Source organism: Dermacentor silvarum, chromosome 11 (assembly GCF_013339745.2).
Source record: "Dermacentor silvarum isolate Dsil-2018 chromosome 11, BIME_Dsil_1.4, whole genome shotgun sequence".
In the NCBI taxonomy this organism is placed as follows: Eukaryota; Metazoa; Arthropoda; class Arachnida; order Ixodida; family Ixodidae; genus Dermacentor; species Dermacentor silvarum.
The window spans coordinates 106,839,420-106,865,677 of record NC_051164.1 but is presented as its reverse complement, the minus strand read 5'-3'; the positions used below and the strand labels follow the sequence as shown (position 1 = coordinate 106,865,677).

The 26,258-nt window shown below is 45.1% G+C and overlaps 2 protein-coding genes across 5 annotated transcripts in view; one reads left to right on the top strand and one right to left on the bottom strand.

Moving 5' to 3' along the window:
- The window catches only part of LOC119433455 (pyrokinin-1 receptor), a 186,795-nt gene extending 172,115 nt beyond the window's left edge, over window positions 1-14,680 (top strand). The window contains exons 3-4 of the mRNA XM_037700664.2: window positions 4,773-5,024; window positions 11,026-14,680. Coding sequence (XP_037556592.1) covers window positions 4,773-5,024; window positions 11,026-11,090 — 317 coding nt within the window. The 3' untranslated portion in view covers window positions 11,091-14,680. The remainder of the gene's footprint in view (window positions 1-4,772; window positions 5,025-11,025) is intronic.
- The window catches only part of LOC119432983 (proton-coupled folate transporter), a 611,776-nt gene extending 587,474 nt beyond the window's left edge, over window positions 1-24,302 (bottom strand). For 3 of the 4 annotated variants that reach the window (XM_049659089.1, XM_049659088.1, XM_037700123.2), the window contains exon 1: window positions 23,871-24,299. The gene's annotated coding sequence lies outside the window, so the exon portion shown is untranslated. Of the gene's footprint in view, window positions 1-23,870 lie in introns of all 4 variants that reach the window. The other variant, XM_049659090.1, reaches the window with a different exon arrangement.
- Between the last annotated feature and the right edge of the window lie 1,956 nt (window positions 24,303-26,258).

The following is a 26,258-nucleotide window of genomic DNA, read 5'->3' as shown; positions in this document are numbered from 1 at the left end:
TGTCGCCGGCGCTCCTAATGTCAGCTTACGACTCTGGTGCGGCGGGTGCGAAACACATTTTTCTTTCAGGAAGGCGAGTCCCGAACTGCGTCTCGACTAAAACCCACCGCCATCCATTCTCTAAGTTTTTTTTTCTTCTTTTTTTTTTTTTTTTTTTTATTCCACACACCCACACTCTTCAACAGCCTAGCGCGTCGGCCCCGTTGGCTTCCGTCTCGCATCATTTTTAATCTCCATGGCACCACGCTCATAAGTTGATGATCCCTCATACACTTTTTTTTTCTTCTTTTGTTTGATGGAACTGGTTTTGCTTCTGCTTATATTGAAAAAAAAAGGGGGGGGGGGCAAAAAAATAGTTATTTTAGTTTGTTCGTTCTGTTTCCTTCTTTCGTTTGCGAGACTGCAGCAACTGCATGAAAGGATAACGCCGCCGCCCCTGCTATGACGACCAAAGGAGGTCGGGTGGAAGCGCACAATGCGGCTCTAATGAGCGTACAAGCGATCGTACACTAAGATGGAAATAATCTGGAGCTGCTGGCGTTGTTCTTTCGATCGCACGACGCAGAGAACCGTGTAACCGAGAGAAACCGTCGCAGAAACGATTCGCTGCGCCGAAGAAGCGAAGACGATTAAGAAGCGGACATGGAAAAGAAGGAGAAGAAAGCGAGTGTATTCGTTTTCGGACAAAAAAAAAAGTACGTTGTGTTCACAGCAGCACAGTCCAGCTGTTGAGCACGCATCTTTTGTGCAGTTTCGAAGGACTTTTAAAGCTAGCTGGAGAGAAGAAAAGTGCAAATAGAGCGGGAGCTAGGAACGGCGGCAATTGGTTAACTACCAGCTAAGGCTTCTGACGCAAATATGGTAGTTCGTTATGGTGATCATGACTACGAATGATGACTTGGAAAATGCGACGGTCATGTTGTTTTTTATGAACGATACCCTTTGTTCTGGCAAGAAACTGGCCGGATTTGGCGCTGCCTTCATCGCCTTTGTGGGGAGACTATACTTAAAAGTGGACAAGGAAGTTTAAATGAAAAAAAAAATGAGGGGAGGGGGTGGTTGCTTCCAAGGTCTCAGCCATAGCACACACGGCCACTTAGCCCGCGTGGTTCGGGTCTTTACGGAATCGTAACTGCATAAAAAAAGGCGTTGCTTGCGCGGTTCTTTAACATTTGTTTAAGCGCCTCTCTGAAGACTTATCATGTACAGTTAGCGAATGAGCAACAACATAGGAGACGCAGTCTTTTAACTAACGCAGTGATGAACAACATGTCTGGTAGTTACTGCAGAGTGCGATGCTATTTGTCAAGTTATACTCTTTAGAGATAGGATCAAAACAAACGGCGCGTCTGCAAGAAACCTTTTTTAATACAAGACATCACAGACGGGAATCTACACTTTCTTCTGTATTCTGAGGCAGCGAGTTTGCCGCTCAAACGAGCAAGTCTGGCGAAGGTCGTTTTTGAGAGCCAATTTGCAACACAAATCCGTCTTCCAGTTATATTTGTCTGCGTACTAAGGTTGCAGTTAACGCTGCTTATGATTGACGACGGTTTTGTTCTACCCTAGCAGCGCATGAAAGATGTCATGGTGAAATAAAACTAATAAGGAGTACTGTCTTTGTCTTCTCTCTGTCAGTCCGTTGTTTACCGGATAAGCTTCACAACTACGTATTAATAGCGTTGAAAGCTAATACCTTCACAACGTCATACAGCAAGAATTGTCTGATGGTCTAGTTGGTTTATCATCACTGAAAAGCGACGCTTGAAGATGGGACAAGCTAGCAAGGAGTACATCGCCAGTGTCTGTGTGCTGCTTCCCTACCTCGTCCGGTGTTCTAGCGCTGCTTTTCTGCGGGCTACCTACAGTAGATATTAACAATTCAACAACAGGTTGGTCCGAACTATCGTCTGCTATGTGAGAAGGCACGCTGCGCAAAAGTAGGAATGTTTAAGTAGAAAAGCCAGCAGTCGACCACGACCCTGTTAAACTTCTATATTTCGCCCGCCGTGCCTATCAAATCGTCTCAACCGGACCGAAATTTGATGACTTCTCAAAGTTGGCCATCCCCACGACGAATGTCTGATTGATGCGGTATTTTTATTTTAGAATTTGCGTTAGTAGAAGATGAGGAGGGAGGGGGAGCTAATAAAAGTCAACGGCATTCCAATGCAGTAAAAAAACAGTCCCCAAAATAGCATAGTATGGTTTGTATTTGGACGAGTCGGTACATATCCACAGTGAAACGAGGACAATGGGTCAGACAAGGGGGAACAAAAAATTGGCACCATTATGTCATGTCACTTAAATGGCTCTCGCAGTCCACGCACATTCAAATCTACAGTTTCTATCAAACCTTGGCTAATAACCCCGAGTGATTTTTTTACGACCGAACAGAACGAAGTGTTCAAAAACGTACAACATCCTAGCACTTTGTAAAATTTTTCACCTCGTCTTGGTCACAGCGAGAAACCAGAAAGTAACGGGAGCATGGAAAGTGAGCCGAGCTGAACAAGCTAGAACTCACAGAGCCGGAGAACTGGATTCGCAGCATAGCACGAAAGTCAACAAATGCCAATCCGAATCCCTGTACATCCACACCGTTCAAACATACCGCTCAACGGCCGCAGCGTCAGTTTTCCCTCTAGCTTGTTTCCATACGCATCTTTTCTTCGGAAAAGAATGTATAAGTTTCTAGTTTAATTCTCGCGCACACTGCTTATCCAACCCTGAATGTTGCATCTATTTTTATGTACTCTTGAGTTCTTGCAGCGACTTCGGTAATTTGCATGTCGTAGTGGCGCGGGAACTCCGACAGTTGCATTGAAGAATCATTCAAATTCCGCAGCGACAGCTGCACGGTTGAGGCCGCATATATGGACAGGCTCTGCAATCCCCGTTCCATGCCCCCCGTAACTCGAGACGTTAAAACTCCACAAAGCACTGCCCGTTTGTCCTTCGAGCTTTGTTTACCCAGTTTCTTCCGGTTGCGATCGCCGTTCCAAGAGTTTCTTTCCGGCCTTTCCACAGTCACCTTGGCGAGCTGTCAGTCGAGCATATTGCGTTACGCTCTTGAAACGAGGCCGCCACGAGACAGCAGTTCTTCGGCTAGCAAATTGGAGTAAGGAAATAAAAACACTAAAATGCGACTCGGGGTCGCGAAATTCGAAAGAGTGTCTCTTTCCGTTGGCGACAGTCTGGCGCCTCGTGGTTTAAGAAGTTGAAAACTAAACGACGCTCCTCAACACACGTACTGCTTCCCGCACAGAAAGCAAGAGGGATCGATCAAAGAAGGCAAACAACAATACATGGAATGCGCACGGCTCTATTTACACGCGGTCGCACTATGTTATCAGCAGCCTGGAAGATTCTGGGTCAGTTGAAGTTTACCTTCGAAGAAAGATAAATGAAAAAAGCCATTTTAATGTTACGTACAGCCTGAGATTATGTTCATTCGTCTGCAGTTCGGCCTTTATTTACATTGACGATGCGCTTCTTACCCAGACATTTTTCTAAAGAGACTGTTCCTTTTTTTTTTTTCGCAGTTCATATCCTGGTTACCCAACTATCTAGATGAAGAAAACAAAGCAATTGACCCTGACAAAACGAGTGAAATGCGTATGAAAAGAGAAATTTCCTCCGCTATCATGAACATAAGTCATTTATTCTCGTTCTCTTGGCAATAACTTTATTTTGTAAAATCTTAAAACAATATTTCTGGTGAAGTGGTTTAACGCAGAAAGTCACTATATTGCACTGAAACAGACAAGTGTGTTGATTCAGCATACTAAAGGTCACCTTGCACGGTGAATGTTTATTTGTTCAATCATTTATATGTTTATTATATGATTGCTATGTGGAATACCATGAACTTGAAACTCGAAACGGGAGAGCATGTGCATTCAATGTAAAAATTCCAATTACCTGAAACCTTGGGTAAAATGACAAGAAAGCAAGCCCTCGTAATAATCAATACAAATTACAAATATAGAGGTTTATAAAAATAATGTCTGCTAATACAAAAGTACCAATGCTACAGATGATAAATGTGTCATGTAAGTAAGGTTGTTGTGAGTTTAGTAGTAATGTATTTTATGTATGTATGATGTACTTGCGCTCGCCCATTCGTCTGCAAAACTGAATCTTTTCGCGCACAATTCTGGGTGCTTTTATTCATTTATACAACAGTACATGTTCATCTTCTCGGGAGTCCTGGACTCATGATCAGAGCTTTGTATATGTTCATTCTGACTGTGTTCAGGGTTTTCTTGCACATTTTACCATTTCATACTGTTTGCCATGCTAAGAGGAGTAGCCGGTGAAGCTTAAAGGCGCCAACTTCTGCATTAAAACCGATGTCATAAAAATTAGGAACAGAATAATTAGTTAGCTTATACAGTAGTAGAAAACAAACTGCTGTGATGATGGGAATGTGTCCCCTGCGGGGATTATTTTAATCAAAATTAATTTGAATTAATAAAGTAGTGCTAGCGAATGGTTATGTGAGTGTGGCGACGCTCTAGCTGCGTGGTTTATTACGTAATGCTGTGCTCGTATACAAAGCTTTTCGAAATATAGCAAAGATACGTTTAATTGGGCAGCCGCACTCACACAGACAAATGCTGTCAAAACCTTAAAACTGGGGAGAAGGCTTCACGCTCGTTCAGAGTGTTTACATGGGAAGCGATAAGTGTTATATAGTTTGGCATCAATGCTTCGGGGTCGAGCTCCTGACCAACTACCTTCGCTTCCATCTCCCTTCACGTTCGCAGTCGCCGTGGTGGTGGCGTTCTTCATCTGCTGGGCCCCGTTCCACGCTCAGCGCCTGATGGCCGTCTACGCCAAGGTGCCGACGCCCGCGCTCGAGATCGCCTTCAACCTGCTCACGTACGTCTCGGGCGTCACGTACTACGTGAGCGCCACCATCAACCCCATCCTGTACAGCATCATGTCGCTCAAGTTCCGCCAGGCCTTCCGGGACACGCTCATGCGCTGCTGCGGCCGCCACCGCGCCACGCGCCACGGTAAGTCGGTCGTGTCGGTCACCTTCCCGTCGGGCTTCCGGTCCACCTTCCGCTCCTCGCTGGCCTTCGAGACGTCCGACTTCACGCTCCTCACGGACGGCGGACCACCGCCCCCGTACACCGTCGAGGCGTTGCTCGCCCAGAGGGCGCGAAACGTCATCGTCTCCATCGACGAGTGCAGCGAACCGGGGACAAGCAGCAGTCGCAAGGCTAGCTCCATTTCCAACAGCAGCCTCCAGATGGTGCCCAGGGACGCGTTCGAGCGCGCGGAGCGCCTCTCCGATCGGATGGTCGAGCTAGGTAGCTGTGGTTGAGTGAGGCCCCGAAATCAATCGATGGTCGATCAGCTTAATTTGTTTGCGAGGAGCGACAGACGACGCTACAGTCGGACCTGTCAACCACTCCCGCTGACCTGTTCTGGGACTCTGCACGAGTTTCCATCCCGGTCACGTGGCTTCTTTCGCCAGTCGGGAACTTGTTTAATAGGCAGGGACTACACCCGGAAGTATCGACCAAGTCCTTGGAATACTGTTTCGTCAGCCTGGTACTGACGCCGGTACACGCCGCCACTTCCCTTTTACCATAGAAGGCAGAATCGGCACCGTCAACGCAGGCTCAGTCTATGGGCGTGGCCGATTTTTCGGCGTGCTTTTGGGACGCCTGCGTTTTATGACCGAGTTTGAGCGCAAATATCTTGGACCTCGCAGCCCTCTTGGTGTCTTCGGGCTCAGAACAACCATGGCCGGTTGTTCCAACCCCCACCTTCTGATCTTGTACAGGCGGGGTCGGTTTCTCGTCCTCAGGCTTTTGAAGTCGGTGGCCGCAATCCAGGTTTGCTTTCTGCAGACGACACACCCGGCGTGGCGTTTATGGCTTTCGGCACTTCTGCACCAGGTGGTCCGGGCCGTTGTTTAGAAGTCCTGGATTTTCTCACTCACTCCCCACGTCACCCTCAGTCTCGTCGTGATGACTTTCCAATTTACCACTACCGACTGCTTCAGCTTAAACGAGTAGCCTTGCCTGCGCTCCACCTTGTCTTGTGTGTACACTGTGCCGGTAATTTACACCAATTAGCTTTACCTCAAGGCACGCGACCTTAATGAAGCCGGAAATCTGGCCATTCAGTTATCCTATATAATTTTAATTATTCATAAACAGTAATAATTTTTATGACATACTTTGCGCGTAAGCCAACTACTAAAATACTGCAGCTGACCAATTTTATATTAGAACCACAGTGTCATTTTATTGCTTCTTTCCACGGTAGCCACTCTTTAGCTTTCATTGAAGACAATTAATTTCGACGTACCTATGGAGCCGCAGGTTCATTTCACGAGCTTTTAGAAGGATCACAAACTGCCATATTTTTAGAGCGCCAGTACACAAGGCACGGCACGCTTTAAGATCATCGTAAGAACATGACTATTTACAAGGCACGTTCTCAACGCTGACGTCCACATATATTTAGCTCGTAGAAAAAGGTGGGGATAAGTCAAGGCACACGTTTGTCCTCTGTAAAGTTTGCCTGACGCTGATCTCATTACGTTTCGCGACGCTGACTCCTTTGCTGTCGTTATGGTGTATAGACTAGAAAGTGAAGTGCATAGATAGGGCAGTGGTATAGCCGTGACGTTCGTAACCTCGTACCTAACCTCCCCTCTCTCTCTAGCGTAGGTACAAGTGTTTTGGTGTCGTCTGCTCTCCGCGAGTTTATCCGTTAAATGTATTTGCCTAGAGTAGTAGAGTGTGCGCGAGTGCATGTGTGACGTTGGGTCCTCCGTTTTAACAGCAGCCGTGTTGCGTCTGCTGCTTCCGTGATGTCGATGCACGTTCCGTTGGAGTCAGCTGGGCTACGGCGATTTCGATTTGCGCTGCCCACGTGTAGCGGTTTTGTCGTTCTGGCGTAGCAGTCTGTTGTTAAGTGTACTCCGTTTGTACAGCTGCCATTGTCAAAGGTGGCTCTTGCCTTGACAGTGGCAATAACTGTGTTCGATGTTATCGTGTACTCAGCTTTGTCCTGTGGTCTGATCAGTGTTATCTTCCCTTGTGGTGAGTGAGTGTGTACGTTTGAGGCAGAGAGATGGAATCCCGTCCTGACTAGCTTATTTTTGAGACAGAAGTTTGCAGGGGTGGATGAATGGTATTTAAAGAGTATTACTTGCGTACTTGTACTTGAAGGGTTATATTTGCCTGTGTTTAAGAGTATTTGAAGATGAATGTCAACAAATTTTAATCAAATCTATTTGTCTATACTATAACTTATGCATCACAACCGTTCAGTGTTTCTTTGAACTTGGTTTCTTTCAACGAGAGGCTGTAAAGACCTTCTAACCAGGTTTCGTCACTTAATTTATGCAGAGCGTATTTTTCTAGTAGAGATTAATCTCCAATCTGAAACAACGTCATCTGTCAGCCTCACACCATTCTGCATTCCGCAACACATAGAACGGCCTGGAAGCTATAAGTGTCAGAAGAAACCTTGACATAACTTTTGTGATATCCGTTTGCCTGTGTTAAAAACTATTCCTTCGTGTTGAGACAGAATGTGTAACGTAAATGAATTTATTCCATACTTCACAAATCAACACAAAGCAAGTTTTTGAATACTTGTTAAAGTAATTGACAGTTGTATTTTTTTCTTATCAGGATTGTTTTTTCTTACAAAAATTGAGCCTAGAATTCCTCTTAAGCAATTCTAGGCTCAAAACTGCCATGCCTGCGGCATGTGTGAGCAGATGAAAGTACCACTTGGTTCAAAAAAAGCAGGCTTCCCTGCAATGCATAGTATGCATGCTACTGTCGTTAGAAGCTTAAAGGCTGAGTATGGTCAAGCACCCAATTCAATAAAGCAATATTTCCATGCTTCATGTGGAGATCGTCTCACTCGCATGTGTACTCTGAGATGATGCTTGACCATCGAAACACAAACTACTAACTGAAATTACAGCACAATCAGCCTGAAAACTTCGCAGCATATGGGAAGCAATAGGAGAAAGTTTGCTTGCGAACAAAAAAACACTGCCATTTTTGCTAGCCAAACAAGTTTACACATTTGGAACAAACTAGCACCAATTTCTCATATACTGTCATTTCCATTTACGCCCTAAAGCAGCTTGCTAGCACTAATAATTATCATTAGTAAAGCTTCCATGAAATCTTTCCAAAGCAGCTCACGTAGCTTGCAGATATTAAGGCTTAGCAAAAATGTGCAGTTGATAGGTAATAGACAAGCAATTTCAACAATTCCGCATCGTAGTCGCGTAAATGCATTTTGCACTTGTATGCTTTCAAATTGCAATGTGCAGGCATAGTCTCAACCTAGTACTCACTCTAGACGCTGCTACAGTGCTCAGGTCACGTATCACCGTACTAGGCAAAACTGAGGTAGCTACCCTACTTCCAGGAATGAGCTTGATGTTCTATGCTTTTGCACTTTAAAGGTGTACTTTAGAGCTAAACGTCTAATAATACTGAAGAGATTTGTCCTATCACAATCTCTAACCGTAGTGCTGTCAGCTGTACGCGTGCACTATAGCAACCACAAACGCTTTGTCTCAAATTTAACGTACAAGAGTTCCGATACAGTAGAGGTTACCGATGATTACTCACTTCTCTGTCGCATTTTGTGTTCGATGCTGAATTGTGCCTGAGAATATGTTCAAATGTGTGATCATGCCACGCATCAGGGTATTTGATTAAAAGCAACAAGCAGTGTAATTTACCGCAAAGCACGAACTGGCGTCGGTGTTGTACTTATAGCAGCATGTCGTATCATTGCATGTTTGCTCTTTCGCATTCACTTCAATGTTGTATCTGTCAATGTCGCACAGGAACAGCACTGTACTCTGTATCCATTTAAAACGTGCAACATGCGTCTCTGGACTTACGACCGCTGCTTTTCATGGCTGAGAAGGCATTCAAAGCAAGAGCTTTGCCTAGTTTGAAATGCTTTCTAGGCAAGTTTGATTTAGAAAACTCCTGAAAATATGTCTTAAGGGACACGCTACAGACACGTGCATATAATCATGGCCTCTAAACTGGCCGCTATCTCAGACACTTGACTTATCTAATTGTTTTTGGCAGAATAAACCGTGCTCCATAGATGTTACTATTACGCCAATTAAGGTAACTTACGTTTACGGCGCACGTGGTTAATGCGCAGAGGTGATAGCGTGACAAGTATTGCAATGATAAGCTGCTTCAATGCTGTGCATCACGGTCATAGGTCCAGAATGAAGCTCGCGCTTATCGCGTCACTAGCTGCAGTCATCTTTCTCTCTCTGGCGTGCCTCTTTCAATGCTTTTTTCTCTGCCTGCTGCGAGCATTTTACCCTCCTGTCTGTTCTTTCTCGGCCATGCTAAATAAACCTCTCGGCGTCTGCCTCACATCACTTGCCTCCGTGTGTGTTCCTTTCCTAAACCCAGTTCAATGCATCGTGCGTCATTTCCGCTTGCGTAATCGCCTTCACTCCATTTCTGTTTTTCCTGCGTTACTGGATATCACAAACACACACCTTGCCGAGCCAAATCTAAATTTATTCCGTAGTCTGCGCACAGTTCGCAGTGTCAAAACTTAGTTGTCCAAAATAAACCTTTGCAATATAGAAAAAAAGTACTTTGTGAAATGTTTCTCTTAATGAGACCCAGATGACAATATATACTCTGCTATCTTCATTGCACAAATCTCCGCTACTGTCCACTACAACTGACATAAAAAAAACAAATATGTATACTTAGATAGCTAGAAAGATATTGATAGTTTCGAGTAATATTAGGCTGTAGTAACAAAAGCTTATCTCATGTTTATTTCGTGCAGTTGATCTAAGGTCATTCGGGCGATGATTTCTTCGTTCACACAGAAAAAGCACCAAAACTAACATATATACCACAAACGTCATTATGACAGCTATGCTTAGCTCATACGTTCATTTTCGTCTCCCCTGTCACCTGAGTTATCTTCTCTTTCTTGATGCCCAGTTATTCCTTCCACGAACATTTCAATTGCACCGTCGGAGACAATAGTTTAGCCACCAGAAAAGTTTCAGTAAGCGAAACAAAATAATCATACGAGTGACCAATGTTGTGTGGTCCCATTAGGTCAGCTATGAAACAACCACGAAACACCATCTGCAAACCACAAACTCATTGTTTCAACCTCTGTAACAAAACATCCCCACTTTTTTCAGCTAGCTTCACCCCTTTTCGCTTTCTGTACGCCTGACTGCCCTCAGAGACGCCAGAGACGTGTGCTAATGCTCACTGCGATGCCGCCCCCTTCTTCGAGCACTCATTGCGACCTTGTGCTCAGCTACCCACTCTGCAGCACTGTCCATCCGTGCCTGCAACCCTTCTCATTAGAGTCACAGCGTGCCTGACTGCATGCCTATCCTCCTACAGCTTTGGCCTTCACGGAACATCAAAACACCATACCAAACTCTGGCTACCAAGGCCGAGCGCATACTTTAAGGGAACAAGAATTTCTGCTTCTAGACGCAATCGTATTACCCACTCGTTAGCCCATTACACGTTTTTTCACAGAGATTCTTAAAGTTGTGGCAATCCATCACTGTCAACTTAGGGTGGAAAAACGGGTCGTGCTTCCTGACTGGCCGTCGAGCTGACCTCGTGAAGAAAAAACAACTAGCTGTCGGAGACACAGCATAAAATCGGGAAATGTACAAACTGCTAACTCGTTATACGGCGCAATTAGCATTCAAGAATGTCCCTCCTCACTTCTGTCTAAACAAGAATGCCCTGTGATGTAACAGGGTGTCTCTCTTTTGTTGGGTTAACCATGGCGGCAGCTGAAATCTGCAGATACCTTTCATATGCATCGATCTTGTTAAAGACCCGTATAACACTCAGATTTGTCAGTGATGCTCTTGGGAGTCATGTTTTTGGTTAGCGGGCAAAATTACAAAACACGCGGAAGCTTTCAGTGACTCTTAACGAATTCCCAAAGAATATACCCTGTTCTCTTGTTCCCACTCCTTGTCTTTAGAATGGAACTCTGCGGAGTGCTACGTCTCGAACCACCAGCTTCACACGACACCTTCGACTGTGTGAAGGTCGACCTTCGCTGCCAAGGACGGCATCCTCCTATTTTTTTTTTTTTTCAAGACTGTGCACTGTGCCTGTGGGAATGACCTACGCGAACGTCATGAAAAAAAAAACTTCTTGGACGTCTGGCCACTTAGAAGTGACAATGGTGAACGTGTTCCAGCTCTGAACAGACTCTCTGAACCAAGCAACTGAAACGAGCTCACTTTGGCTTGACCATTGCAAGAAAGGTATTAGACCTACGAGGCTTAGCGAGAGCTACTCTGACGACGAACGCAGTGTGTGCAAAGCTGGATAAATTAGGCGAAACTAGACCTAAACTCCAGCAAAATCATGTCTTGATTCAAAGAACTGAGCAGTGTTACAAGAAAGGCTGTCCTAATGGTCAGTGAAATTTGTTCAAGGCATGGCACTGTTCGTTCGTTGGCTTTTTAAAACAGGGTACATTCTATGCGGTAATCCTAAGCTGGAGTGAACAACATCGTGAGAGTAAATTCGAGCCGAGCATCTCAGTGACTTAGTCATGCAACTTGTAGCGCTGTGGAGCCGAGGGGAAAGCCTAATGAACATGGTGAAAATCTTCGGAGAGGTCCACTGCACAAAGATGACACTTTGTTCCCAGCCTTGAAAAATCTTTATTCGTATACTTGTCATGGCAATTTGTCCTAACAACGTGCTCTTCGCTTAGCCTGAATCAGGAAAAAATTATTACCGGCAAAGCTGAAAACTGAGCGTTGAAAATTGGTTTTCCGTTAACTTATTCATTTGTGTTAGCCCTTACTCTTGAAGTACTTAATGCTCAATCAAACATTAAGTAATTAACTTATCGCTGAATAGAGTTATTCCACTCGGTTCACGAAAGGCATGCTCCTGCGTACTTGTACTGGCTACGATAAAATCTCTTTATTCTCTCACTTTCCGTACATCAGCCATGCGATATGACCACAGTTTCCGTGCATGAGCAAAGCGCTTTCGCAGCCTTCCTGTGTGGCACATGAGTGCTTTTCGACATGACGGGCAGCGTACAACAAGACCTAACCTAACGCTCACGCTAGTTGACGCTCTGATCATCAAATCGTAAGAAAACCTGAATACAAGAACAGAGCTCCATGGGAAGTTCCTGAGCAAAACTTTACCTCTTGTTTTCGTTACATCATTGCAGCTCTCTTCATACAAACCCATGTGCGATGACGCTAAAATAATGAAGAAACATTGCGACAGTTAACTGATCCTTATAGTACTTTAAAGAATCTGAGTTGGCTAGGCAGAAGCTTCCTTTTTACTTCTCAAAGAAAGGTCATGTTCTCTTGCAGATGATAATATGAGATGGTTCATTTAACGGCATAACGTGCGCCAGAAGTTCATTAAAATAATGGCACTATGGTGACATGTCATTCAAGCCGAACCAGCAGCAGCTTCTGAGGTTGCGCGCGCTGTCGCTATCAGTGCCATAATATTTCGGGGAATGCACACTCGAAGGCAAGCAAACGAACCTAACATCAAGGTTACGCCATGTCATAAATACCTCTTGGGCGATAATCTGTCGTTTTCAGAGCAGCATCAATAAACGGAGTTGGAATGAAAAATTCACTGAGCTGGTATAAGGCAGGCCCTATTGTGTGGCACATGTGTTGGTTGGAACTTTTTTTTATCTAGTGACGTGGCCGAGACGCTAGTGTTGTTGGTGGCTCAGTTGAATCATGATCCGCGCACGACTTCATAGCACTCAATAATGGTACCTGAACATCCGCATGATGACCTTCCATGTAGGGTGACGCAGGCCTTAACCGCGGCCTCTTTTCTGGTCCTATCACTATTAAGCCGGAGCAAGGACCACCCTAAACGTATGTGTCATGGGGATGTCACGCTCAAACTAACTGCACACATCTAAGAACGAAAAACCTTCCAATGTAATTCAATACGGCTGTTTTGGTGACACACCGTGAGCACGGGGCATTATCGAAACAGCAGCTTGGGCAAATGGTAGGCAGCAGGCTTACTTTTTAAAAGGAATCTTTCAACACTGCTCGTCGGACAGTGATTCTTTTACTACTATTTCATTTCTTAATTCAAAGAGCTGTCTCTTGACTTCCTCTTTTGGCATTGTAAAAGCTTTTCACAAAACGTAAACATACACAGTTTAGTGTTCAGAACGCCCTCTCTAATGGGCATTAGCGGTGACGGTGCTCCTCTAAGTGTTCTCATCAATTTGTTCGTCAACGTAGTTTGTTTATTTGCACGTTGAAAAAGGAACTGCGAGAGGTGATATTTGTGAGAGGTGATATTTGTATTGTCTGTGGGATGACCCACATGTGCGGTTTTTAAGATTAATACATGGAAATGGGGAAATGGTATTACAGAAAGGCCAAGAGAAGGCATTGAACAATATGTTTTTGAGGACACTCAAACAATATTACGAGAGACAACTAAGAATGACGCGATTAACTTTTAATAGACCTATGGTACTCACATTTAATAGACCTATGGTGTTCGGTCATCAGACCTATGACGACCAGGTCCTATAATTGTATCATGCACCATTCTTTTAAATCTTTTTTTTTTCGTTGAAGAACTTGGCTAACGTTAGCTGGGACACCCTATACACGGGATGCAAGGGTGCGAGGAATTAGGATAACATCGAGAAGGTACTTGATACCCTTTTTGTGAAGATTAAGTGTCCTACAAAATACCGAGGAATATATATAGTAATGGACACACAGTTCTCGTACAGCAAAATGACAATGTTTTGCAAGTACGCACGTTCCATGTCGGAAAGAATATGCTATGTCTGCCTGAATTTCATAAAACATGTCGACTAAGTCCCAGTTAGAACAGTCTTAAAATATCATCCACCAATTTGCCTTCATAGTTCTGTAGCACCATTCAAAGAGAAATTCGGTCGAAAATAAGTTCGCCCAATTAAATCGAGGACCCTTGCAGGAACTGTCCTTTCACTTTGTCATTGTTAAACTAAATGCCTGTAAAACCCCATAGCGGTCATTTATAATCATGTGATTGCCCTAATTTTTATCGCGATTTTTATGTTTGCTAAGTATACAGTTACTCATACTAAAACGGTTACTTACGGATAATACATGCAGGCAGAGATAAAAAAAATCATACCTAATACAGGGTAGAAAAGCATTTCCGAGAACACAAGCCTGCCATTTTGTCTCAACAAAATCAATGAAACGAGCCTGACTGTATTGCAAGTTGGACAACTTTTCACACAACTTTCTTTTTTGAGGGCAGGGGGAGGGGTAAGCACAGTGCCAACAACTATGGCGTAAGCTGCTCTCACGTCAGCTAAGCTCACGTAACTGCTTGGCTTACAATGTTTTTATAAATATATTGCTATTTATTGCCATAGCTGAGCTCCATTCGCACGCTTTCAAGATGTCAAGAAAACCACAATTTGGTTGGAATAAGCTGGAACTGTCCTAGTCGTCGTAGTGCTATGGTGTTCCCTCAATGCTGCAGTGGCAAGCGTATTGGGTCTGTGTATGTTTAACCTCCAGTCCCTGAGAGACCATTCCCTGTGGGTATTAGGTCCAGGTACAGAAGTAATAAAGGAATAAAGCTTGTTTGGCAAAAAACGCGTCTCACTGACTTACACGTATAATAACAGTCTACAAATCCCACGTCGAGGTCTCCGCCCATTTGAAGAAGCCTCTCATGTCTGTTTTTTTTTTTTTTTTTTCTCACTGTGCATTTGTTTCTTGACAGAATTAATGTTCCTTTAGAGTTGTCGCTTGATCTGCTGCACAGTTGCTTGGTTTAAAAAAAAAGACATAAACAAGGGAGACAGCTGTAATAAAAAAATTCAAATGAGATTTTATTTTATTCTTGTGCACACCAACTATAGGCGCAAGCGGTCACATGAGTCTACATCGACGGCTCTTAAATGGCTGTAGGAACTTCGCAATAGTCACACTAATTTCATTTTATGATAAGTGTGGTGAATTCGGTTCAGAAACTCAACGCAGATGCACGAAAGCTTTAGGACAGGAACAAACAGCGCTAAGGCAGGACGAAGTGAGTAGACGTGAGGACGAAGCGATTTGTGAAGCGTATTGCATTCAATCGCACGGAAACTCCTGCGTCAGCGTACCCTCGGTTTCTCTGCATAGCTTCGAGATTAACTACTTCTTAAAAACATGATAACCTGCTATGACGACGCGCGTGATGTGATGATTTCATTCCCTCCCGGGCGCAGAAACCGTGTTTTTCCGGCCTTCTGCGCTGAACCTGTGTTTGTATATATTGCTTTCCCGGCAATGAACCGGTGGTTGTTAGTTCAGCGCCTTGTCTGTCTACTCACTTCGTCCCGTCCCAGTACTGTTTGTTCCTGTCCAAATGATGTACCAACCAGCCCAAACCAGCACACTCCTTCACAAAAGCTTTTCCGCTACGAACCACCATTTCAGGCCTTTTCAAAAGTAAATTTTACTTTGCAATCTTTGAAGTCGTGGTAATATGTTACAATAACGGACACGTGGCACAATTCGAGTTAGAACAAACTTGTGCAAGCGCCTGCCTTGACATTTTCAAGGATTATAAGCCTCGCTGAGAGCAAAGTAATTTCAATAAGTGCTCAACACTGCGTTTAAACTATGCCATGAAGATCATACAAATTCTGGTTCACATGCATTTGCATAAATATTGCTTGCTTATTTGCTTCAACAACGCGCGCCTTGTGCACCCTGACGTCTAAAAATCTAAAAATAAAAGGTTATAAGCCAATATAGCCCAAAGGATCTCGTAACACTTGCCGTTCCTTATCATCACCAGTTTTCGGTGGTATATATTTATTCAGAAAGACACACATACAACTCCAAAACCAATAGTTCAAAGGTTTTGTGAAAGCAGTAAATTATCATTGTTTAGCTCACACCTTCGCGTTAACCATGCGTAAAGCAGTGACAATTTGATTTGTAATGCAGCACAGACACTATCGTGTTTCTGCTCAGAAAACGGAGGTTTAATAACAAAGGCGCATAAAAAAAAAGAATGCACCAGAGTTGTCTGTGGATCAGGTGAGCAGAACAGGAATGGCACTTGTCCGACAAAAAAAATCTACAAGTGAACAGGAAATGTGCAGCGAAGTCGCCGATGGGACGAATCCATTAGGGAATCATAACAGCACCATACAAGGTAAGTTCAGCACAAGACCGGATCCAACTGCTCAAGTGGCGAAAGGTTTGTCTCTTTGATTTGAATTCAAGTTAAGAAAAGGTTTGCACAGACCTCAGCAGATATCAGAAACAAAACTCTTAAAACCGCCCTTGTCTTTAATTGGCATGGCGGCAAATGACATGGCAGATGCCACGGCAGGGGTATGGTATGGTATGTGGCTGGGATTTTAAATTTTCTAATGCGAACCAAGCGTTTCTAACGCCAGACCACGGCATTCTCGCTAAAGTGCGAAATGTAGAAGCATTTTATGGCAGCTTAACGCATGCTTAACCACTTCAGGCATGCTTCCTGGATGAATAGAGTTTGGCGTTGCAACGATTGAATCACTAAGCGTGGCAAAGAAAAGGTCGATATATTTGCGTGCAGCCCGATTTCCATGCGGTAAGTAAACCTGAAACACCTTTAAAGAGGAATATCAGTGGGTGAGCAGTCTTCAAACATCGTGATGTAGTATCAACACATCTAAACGACAAATCCGTTCTCAAGTGATTTTGTAAATGCATTTATCGGAGGAAACGCAGGTTTCTCATGGTCATCGCCATTACGTTTCATTCAGTTTCGAATGAGCCATTTTTGTTTTCTTCTGAAACCACATGAAAAATGCGTATCAGTTGCTATCAATGTAAAACGTTAATGAACTTGGGGTTTTACATTATCAGAATTTGGGCTAGATGCTAACAACTAGCTGCATTAGTTGTGACATCCGCAGGAGGGCGGCAGATTCATGAAATGGAAATGCAACATGCGCCTTTTACCTTTTCGGATAATATTTATATTTGCAAAATGCCTGTTTTTGTAATTTATATTGCTCTTGGTGACCAGCTGTTTGTACCTACTCCCACAACGCGCATTTATGCAGAACGCGTTCATTTACAGTGTGCCCAACGTTTCGGCTCTGTGCTAATCTACCTCCGAAGTGTAATAAATGAGCTCAATCAACCTGCATATTAAACCTACAAGAGTCACAAAAAGTCAACGAAACGCGTAGTGCACCAGTCACACAACGCCAAGGAAACGAAAGGATTTACGTGTACCACCCCTTAATAAGCGACACGGTGTCAGCAGAACGTCAAAAAGAGTGCGTGTGCTTAGACGTTAATTACAATGAAGTGTTCACCCTCTTTGATAGCCTCGACAACCTCGCGAGTGCACTATCCACCAATATTTGCTGCAAGTGAATCCGCAAACCTTACCCGTGCAAGCAACGAACGATACATCAACTACGCTACCTCAAATGTCCCCTGATGTAAAGATTCAAACACTGATACAATATACTCAGCAAACGTGATTCAATAGGGAGAAAGCATTGCGTAACATAAACCGCGAGCGCTGACCTCGAGAATTGAATGCCCAGCTCGTCAGTCTTGGGAGCTTCCTTTTCAATCGACACGTGAACCCACAAAATAAGCTTCCACGCCTTTACAGGGCTTTTACTGGCACCATCGCAGCAGCTATATAAAATGGACCTTGGCGGTCTAAGGAGCTGCGCCTCCGTCTCGTACTCGGAGCTTTGAATGGAGCCTTAATATGGCATCTGTGACGTCACTTGCAGCGACGTCGCTTGCAACTACAGAATTGTGCTAAAGCTAGAAGTAATTACATGAGCTTCACAAGTTCGCAAAATGACCCGTGCGAAAGACTTGCATCACCAACCACCACAGCCTTAACTAGCAAATATTTTGCTGGCTATCCAGATCAGCAAAAGCATGGGCGCCCCGGACTGATCACAAACGACGCCCACGTGCAAGAAGCGTTATGAGTTCTGGCTCCAACAAATCGGATTAGATCAAAGTTATCAAACATCAAAACGGTGTTAAGAGCACAGCCAGAAATTCCATCCGACGGGACGTGACGAGAAGTCTGTGCTACAGAAACTTGTGCTGAAATCTGTGCTCCAGATACAAACATTGATAGGCAGTCTCAAATAAATCACGTTCTCCAAGCAATTAAAAACAAAACCGTTAAGATGACCTGCGTACAGTAAGTCCTTCGGTACTATCGGCGTTAAAAATTTACAGGGCACCTCATCTGAGACACAGTAGAATCGCTAATTCACCTGGGAACACGTGCAGAATGGGAGCCATATTCTGCAATATCAAGCGTGACCAACTGTTCCGATCATTTAGAGGTTGCATTCCAGAGCTCCATACTGTTGCCACACCATGCACGAACATGAAGCACGTCGAGCAGAAGGTTTCAAATTGACTATCTCGCGTTCTCTAGTACACGACGAAATATTACCACAACTTTTTTTTCATTCTAACATCTTTAACTAATTGCGGCCGCCACAACTAACAATTCAACCAGCAACATCGCTCACATCAACAGAACGTCATATTCCATGAAGTTGCCATAAAAGTTTACTTCACCGAAATACAAGCCCCCAACATGGAACAGTTGCGAAACACGGTACCACCCCCCCCCCCTCCCCCCTTAATGAGTTTTCAAACCACGTTTGGTCTTTATTTGCACATTACGCATGTCACTTCAAGGCGACAGAGCGCAAGTGATTCAAAACGCCATTATGCAAGGGGCAAAGAACTGCCGATCCAGTGAGCCAACTACATCCGGGCGCTAAGGGACAGTCTTGCAACTGCTAGTACAGGCTTGCACTTAGGTGTCAGATTATGTAAGTACATAATGCGACACAAAGAAAGAACGGAACACACACACAGCGCTGTTTTAAGCAAGAAAACAAAGTACGCAAAAGATAAATGACACTGTAAAGGGTAATCGATAAATTACCATCGGTCAACAGAGCAAATGCCACGTGGCAAAAAGCGGTCTGCAAACCAAATGAGAAATTCAGTGTCATTCCACTCAGTTGTGTATGTGGTGATCGACCGTTGTTCCGGTGACACATTCCAAGTCTGCGGGATCGGGGCCACGTGTACGGCTATGTGCGGTTAGCATTTCCTTCCGCCTCGCGGTCCTGGCTGGAAGCACGCTTACGCTTGGCATCCGCGGTCCGCTCATCGTCGGTGGTCTCCTTTCGCCGCCGCCGCGCCCACCGACGGCAACATTACTACGGTATCGCAATTGGGGCTGATATAGGAAACCTACAAACTATGAAGCAGACCACACTAGCGAGTCTTTTTCACTGCTGTTCAACCGATGAAACTCCGCGACACGTTCTGTGCCCTTTAGTTGTCAAGGGTTGGTGTGCGTTCATCCGAGCGAAAGCTCTAACTACAGGACGCTGCAAGCACAGGGGAAGTCTTTCAACTGACATCCTGAGCAAAGTGAAGCCAGTGTACACAGACCTCTGTTCAGATGAACTTTTGACGAAGTGTCTGCATGTCAAAACGCAAAATGCCAATATATGTTATAATGGGGTGCTTTTGCAACGTGTGTATGTGAGCTAGGGCATTTTTTTTAACTTTTCGATTGTGTATGTCAGTTAAACAATGGAAACAGTGGCCTACTCGATATCTTGAGGCAGGCCGCCGTTGATCCTGGCTGCTACAGCACAGTAGCTTGTCTCAGCAGGGACCGTGCACGCCTGAGCAGTGCCGACCGTCAGTCGACTGTTGACGAAAAGCACGCCCGAAAGAAACGAAGAGTTAAACACGATCTAAAGGAGAACTCGCGGCAACTAAGGAAGGACCCACCAATGAGCCTGGAGGGTTCTGTTATGTCTATGTCTATTAGTTATGTCTATTAGTTGTTTAGGTAGTTAATTATTGTTTTTCTCTAAACCTGATGTTCAGATATTTTCGCTGCGTAGGAGCACGTAACTTTTCAATAAACCAACATTTTTCAATGAAACTTTCAATGCTTCTTTCTTAGGCATTAGGCTCTGCAACGAACAATGAGAATTGAAAACCATGAATAAGTGTTGGTGTTATATGGTTTCAGTTGAAATTCGACCACCTGAAGCGACACAATGTTTGGTTTTCGGGCTATAAGATTGATGACAGCGCAAAAATTTTAGTTCACTGCACAGCCTACATAATGCGTCTTTCAGCTTGCGTTGAAAAGCTTGGCTTTTCAACGCAAGAAAAGAAAATATAAACACGGTGCAAGATACAAGAACTACAGTGTTCGGACGTCGGAGGTCTGGCGACCGAACGCCGTTGTTCTTAAACTGCACTTGCACTATCTGTATTTTATCTCTTTTTTTTCGTTGAGCAGCTTAGCTAACGTTAGCGGAGACACCCTATGTTCCCCCAAAGCGCTTACAAGCCATTTTCTATTCGTGTGGTAGAATCAGCTGGCGTGAAGGGCATATTTTGAGTAAATTTTATTAGAATTATTTTTATAGGTTTTCTTTTTCATAACACACTTGAAGGGCTTTTAAACAGCCCTTCTGAAGGCAGACACAAAACAATCGCTTTAGGGTCAAATTCTGAAAAGATTTCTGAAAAAGTGGCGACATACCTTAAGTGGGGGAAAGTTTTTGAATACGGTGGTATGAGACACTCGGATGACCTTGCAATAAACGAACTAACGGTTACCAATAAAAATGGGGAGTTCAGTTTCAACGTTACGACGCACGTTGCCCCAGGAACACAACGGAAGACAGAGGAGCGCCGACTTGGCCATACCAAAATGCTTTTCGCACGACCAACTAGGGTGCAATCTTGAACGCGTTCCAATATGGAACGGAGGCAGTCCGTTCCATCGAGCCGCACACGATTGGTCAATGTCCAGGCGACGCATCGTGCCAAGGGATGGTATAATACATTTCTTTCGCTCAATTCCATACCTTTCTTATCATGCAACGGTCACAACGGGTAAATTCTGGTGACAATGTCGGCGAGCACCGCTCGGACCAATAGCGAAGCGCGATAAGGAATAGCAGTGGAACACAATCGCTGCATCATCCTGGCCCAGCTGTCTACAGTGCTCTCTTCCACCGTTTTTGCGCCATTGCAGCATACTCTCTCCTTCCTTTCTTCTGCTGTGTGTTACCACGAAATATACGTACCGCTGCACAAGCCGGAGCATCAAGAAGAAAAAAAGAAAAAAGGTCGCATGCCATCGACGTGTTTCAGCTTGTCGTTTGCAGCTGGAAAATTGTGCCATGCGTTTATCGCTGTTCCGATAGCTCGCGTATTGGCGGTGCAGGATGGCAGAGACGCCACGCAGCGTGGCTGTAGCTAGATGAATATGTAATATTCATATGGAATTACGAGCGCCCACTTTGTAACGCTATGGCGCTGGAAAGATCTTCTTTACCGTTCTAATTAATTATGGGGTTTTACGTGTCAAAACCACGATCTGATTATAAGGCACGCCGTAGTGAGTGACTCCGGAATAACTTCGACAAGCTAGGGTTCTTTGGCGTGCACCTAAATCTAAGTACACGGCCGTTTTCGCATTTCGCCCCCCATCGAAATGCGGCCGCCATGGCCGGGATTCGTTCCCGCGACCTCGTGCTTAGCAGCCCAATATCATAGCCTCTAAGCAACCACGGCGGGTTCTTTACCATTCCCAGGCGCTTATAAAGCACGACGCCACATATGTGTTGCTCCACGAAGTTTGAATCGGCAGATGTCGTAAATAAGACAGCCGTATGAGGCGATTCGGCATCTCCGTCTGTCTTACTCCGCGCGCTGGACGGCCAGTTAGGCAACAATACACGTTAGAAAAAGCGTCGTGCCTCTAAAACCCTGTGGCGTGCAACATCTGGCAGCGTCGCCCAAATCCACGCCTTCGAGAACGCTGCCTGCTGGAATGCCGTACGCATTCTTCTGAGCCGTCTGCGAGGAGTCGCAGTCGCGTCGGTGCCGAGCGTCATAGAAGCATCGGAAATTACACAAGCAATGGGTCGCCACCGAAGCTTGAAATTCTGTCTCAAATTGTAGCAGCACAAGGGACACAACCAGAGGTCGTGACGTGGAGAGGGATTACGAGTCCTACACGTCGTCATCGCTTAAGATGATTGTCAAAAACGAATTAAACGTCGGGGTCAGAATATCCCAATAATTAAGCGTCCATGTTAACCTCACTTCAGTTGACAATGAATGCGCGCGTGACCAACATTAAAAATTGCCCTGAATGCAAGTTATCTCGAGGGGAGTAAACTGCAATTACAAGAGAATATACTGCCTAACTTTGTTGAGTAAAGGGAGCCCGGAGCCTGCGAAAAAAAATCGAGATTTTGTCGGCAAACGGATAGAATTCAGCGACAAAGTGTAGCCGTAAGCTGTAGTACCTAATCGCTGAGCTAAGCCACTCCTTGTCGGGGCTCGGCAGTGACGTAATGCATCTAATTAGTGGTTTAGGAAAACGCGGCGCCTCGGAACGCCAACGAAGCCCAATCGACTCAGTACCAAGTGCCGACTCGGCGCTGTCTTCAATGTCACGTCCTATAAGCCGAAGCTTTAAGCGAAGTCATTCACACAAATTAGTGTTAGCCAAGCGAACAATGAATGTCAGCGCGGTCGCGTCACCCGAAATGCCTCCTATTGTGTATCGACGCTTTGTCATTCACGACATTCCAAACCACGCACATCTCAAGCTGGAGAAGACCTTGCGAAAGAGTTAGACCTCGAGAACGCTGACTTCGAGACTTTGACCCCTGTAGTTCACTAACCCTCGGTTCTTTTTTTTTTCAGACCGTTAGTAAATTCAAGAACAAACTTCGCCGCCTACTTGTCAAGCCGACCATCATTGGTCTCGAAGCTTCCATGCGGCCGCTATTGCTTCTAGGAAGCAATAGCGGTCGGCAGTTCACAGTTAATTCAAGACGCTTTGTGAACCTAGAAAAGCCGTTCACAAGACAACAGTGAGCAATGCAACACTGGCTATTAATGTTGACTGGCTTGCTGGCGTCGCGGGTATTCACGAACCACGGTTCCGCACGATAAGTTTGTGAATACGACGACGAATAAGTGAAGCGAGCTGTAACTTTTGTAATTGCATTCGGTTTTTTAAATAAACTGGGTATATTAGGTGCTCTACCACGATTATTGCGTCGTGGTTGAATTAAACGCCCGAAATCGCTGTAAGCAGAATACACAGGTGGCAGTAAACAAGAATAACATTATCGTTGAACAGCAAAACCCGTCCAACCGGCGCTTTTGTGTCGAATAATCGCAACAAAGCAATGAAAGTCATTCTAAAAGTGCAGTATATGACGTCGAAGACACTTCACGACAACTACATAGGGCAGTTACGAAACGGAGCGGTGACAAGACTTCAGTACACACAAGGTTCTACTGCCCCATTAAGTGGCGGGCGCAAATCGCGTTTGCAGTGAATCTCTACACGTGGCAATTAACGATAGTTCAGCGTACTATGCTCACAGCGTCTCGTTGTGCAAGGCGTGTGGGAGAGCGAACAATGTCGTAACTTTTCACGTGGGAGCCAAGTCGCTAAGTGCTATCCTCGCTAACGCCTGGCGTGGACTCCGGTTTGCGAGCCTGCTAGCGTGGGTCCCGTGCTTGACAGGAGTATAGAGAGACCTTAGAGGCGTCGTGCGAGGCAGACTCGAGAATGCCAAAATCAGTGTCGCAATTATAGACGCCGCGCGCTGTCGATTTCTCCCACTTGGCTGTCAAGTTAGTAGAGGCAGTGGGAGCTGCATTCAGCCTTCAAAGGCAGGATATAAGATATGGAGGAAATAAAAAGCAACACACCAACCTTTACTGCAGCAGGTGCGCTCTACCGACGACGGTGCAGTTAAGGAGCGGCTATCCAGTTGTCTTGGCAAGAAAACGAAACACAAAGGAGACTCTACTGTGCTATCGCCCGCATTATGAGCTACAACGCGCGAGTGCGTGAGAAAGCGTGCTCCCAGGTAGGACAGTAGCGTCGATCTCAACGGAGAGGGTCCTGCTGTTCCCGTTTCGAACATCACCCCTCCATGCCTGCTTTCACCCTCTCCGCCCGTTTAGTGCTCGAAATATTTGGCCTCGCAAAAGCGATAAGGACAGACGGTCGTCAGCTACCTTGCGCGGATGAAGTCCGGCGTTTCCAGCGTGCCAGGCAGCAGCCAGCGAAGTCGGATGCGTCACGCCGGTGATGACAGGAACGCCGAAAATGTAGGTCCCTGTATAGTTAAGCGCGTTGAACGTGCCCACCGCAGCAGCGCGTCGATGAACTGTTGCCGCAGCGCATGCGCACACGGGCTCGGCGAGCGAGTACTTTTTCGTTTCGCAAATGCGCAAACTCAGCAGTGGCGCTGAGCTGTGCTCCCTCAAGGGCTGCAGAAGATGGCGCCCACCTTTCCTTTCTCAAAACGAACCACTTAGTTGCTCAATCTCTTCTTTGCACCCGAACAGAAAGCCGGCCAGCCAAGCTATCGCGCGACGCACTCTGGTCTAGAGGCTTTGGCGCGTGATAAGACATGTTCGATTCCCGCGCTGGCCACGCCAAAGCACGCCGAATTCCGCCAGTCACGCTGGCTGCGTGGTGACGCTAGTGGCCACCGTGACACTACACTGTAGAGCGCACGATTAGCGCTAGATAACTGTGGCGCGCGCCCACGTTAGGGCGGACTAAATTCGCGCCTTAAGTGTGAGTTATGCGTCATTCATAGTTCCGAGCGCTTCAACCAGTCAAATATTGAACAGACAGCGAGTTCGCAGCAACGTCTCTTTATATGGCGATTGCACGCAGAAAGAGAGGAAGGACAGATGTAGGCATTGGGCTGTAATGCAGAAACGCGAGTGACGACGCATCGAGAGGTGATAAATCAAGCCTAAAATTATAAGGTGACGGCAGTTTTCATTTCCAGAAGCATGAATTATACCAAGCTCGCGCAAGAAGTTCCACCGGTCTGTTCAGAATATTTTCGTGAGACAAAGTTTCCCCCGTATTAAAAAATCCCACGCTTGACTTGAGTTAAAGGACACCTGTCATGAACGTATCAAAGGAAACGCAATGAGCGTCTTGGTAACGTTCCGACCAGGAGCTATCCCATCTAATCTCTTGTTCCTCGCTACTTCTTTATGGTCACCTGAAGATCAGTTAAAAGCATCGCTTAGCATTTTGTAGGACTATGCAAGTGCATCGGTAGTTAAGCGACGCTGTCCCTCGTTGTTATTACAACGAAGCTTCCTCAACCTGCGCTTCGCTAACACTCCGCGTCAATTCTTGACAAGTGCATCGCCTTCGTGAGCCAAGCGGTGGCACTGCGCTCAACTCGGTGAAGTGGAGGAAGAACTTCCGAGTCGAAAATGGTTTCAGAATACGACGGATATCTTGTATCGGCTCATGATGTGCATAATTCGGACCACTCATCCTGCACCTCTCCCACACTCTTCACTCTTATGAATATCTAATCAGCCCTGATCGACTGGGGCATTTGACTAAAGGTTGTGCGCTAAATGTTCTCCACCACGTGTTCACCAGAGAAATTGCCAAGATGGAAGCCGTTAAGTATGCGTCTTACCTTAGTGGCCACAGACCGCGACTATGCGCAAACACGCAAGAACCTGATTTCATGGAGACGTCGTAATCAAAAAAGACATACCATGTGTGGCGTTTAAATGCACTGTTCTCCAAAACTAAAGAAGCTTCGCTTAAATGACAAACATCAGGGACGTGTTCTGCTCGCCTTTTTTTTAACGCCAAACTGTGGGAATAAACTTTCAAGGATGGGTTTGTGTATGAAATGCGAAGCATTTCTTGGCGAACATTTCCCACTTTGACAGTATCTATCTATCTATCTATCTATCTATCTATCTATCTATCTATCTATCTATCTATCTATCTATCTATCTATCTATCTATCTATCTATCTATCTATCTATCTATCTATCTATCTATCTAGGCACGTACGTCTTGGTGCTCTCATGGCCGTTTCGTTTACTTGGGATGTACCAAAATTAGCATAGTGTAATAAGAGTGTATTACGAACATAAATGATATGTCATGACATGAATGTCATGACATGCGTGTCATGTAGGTCGTGAAACAGCCGCATAAAACGACAATGACCCAGCGAAAAAAAAGATTAACACTCAAAAACCACTGAAATGGGTTCGGACGTGAGTACTAAGTGAACTAAAAGGCTAAAGATTGATG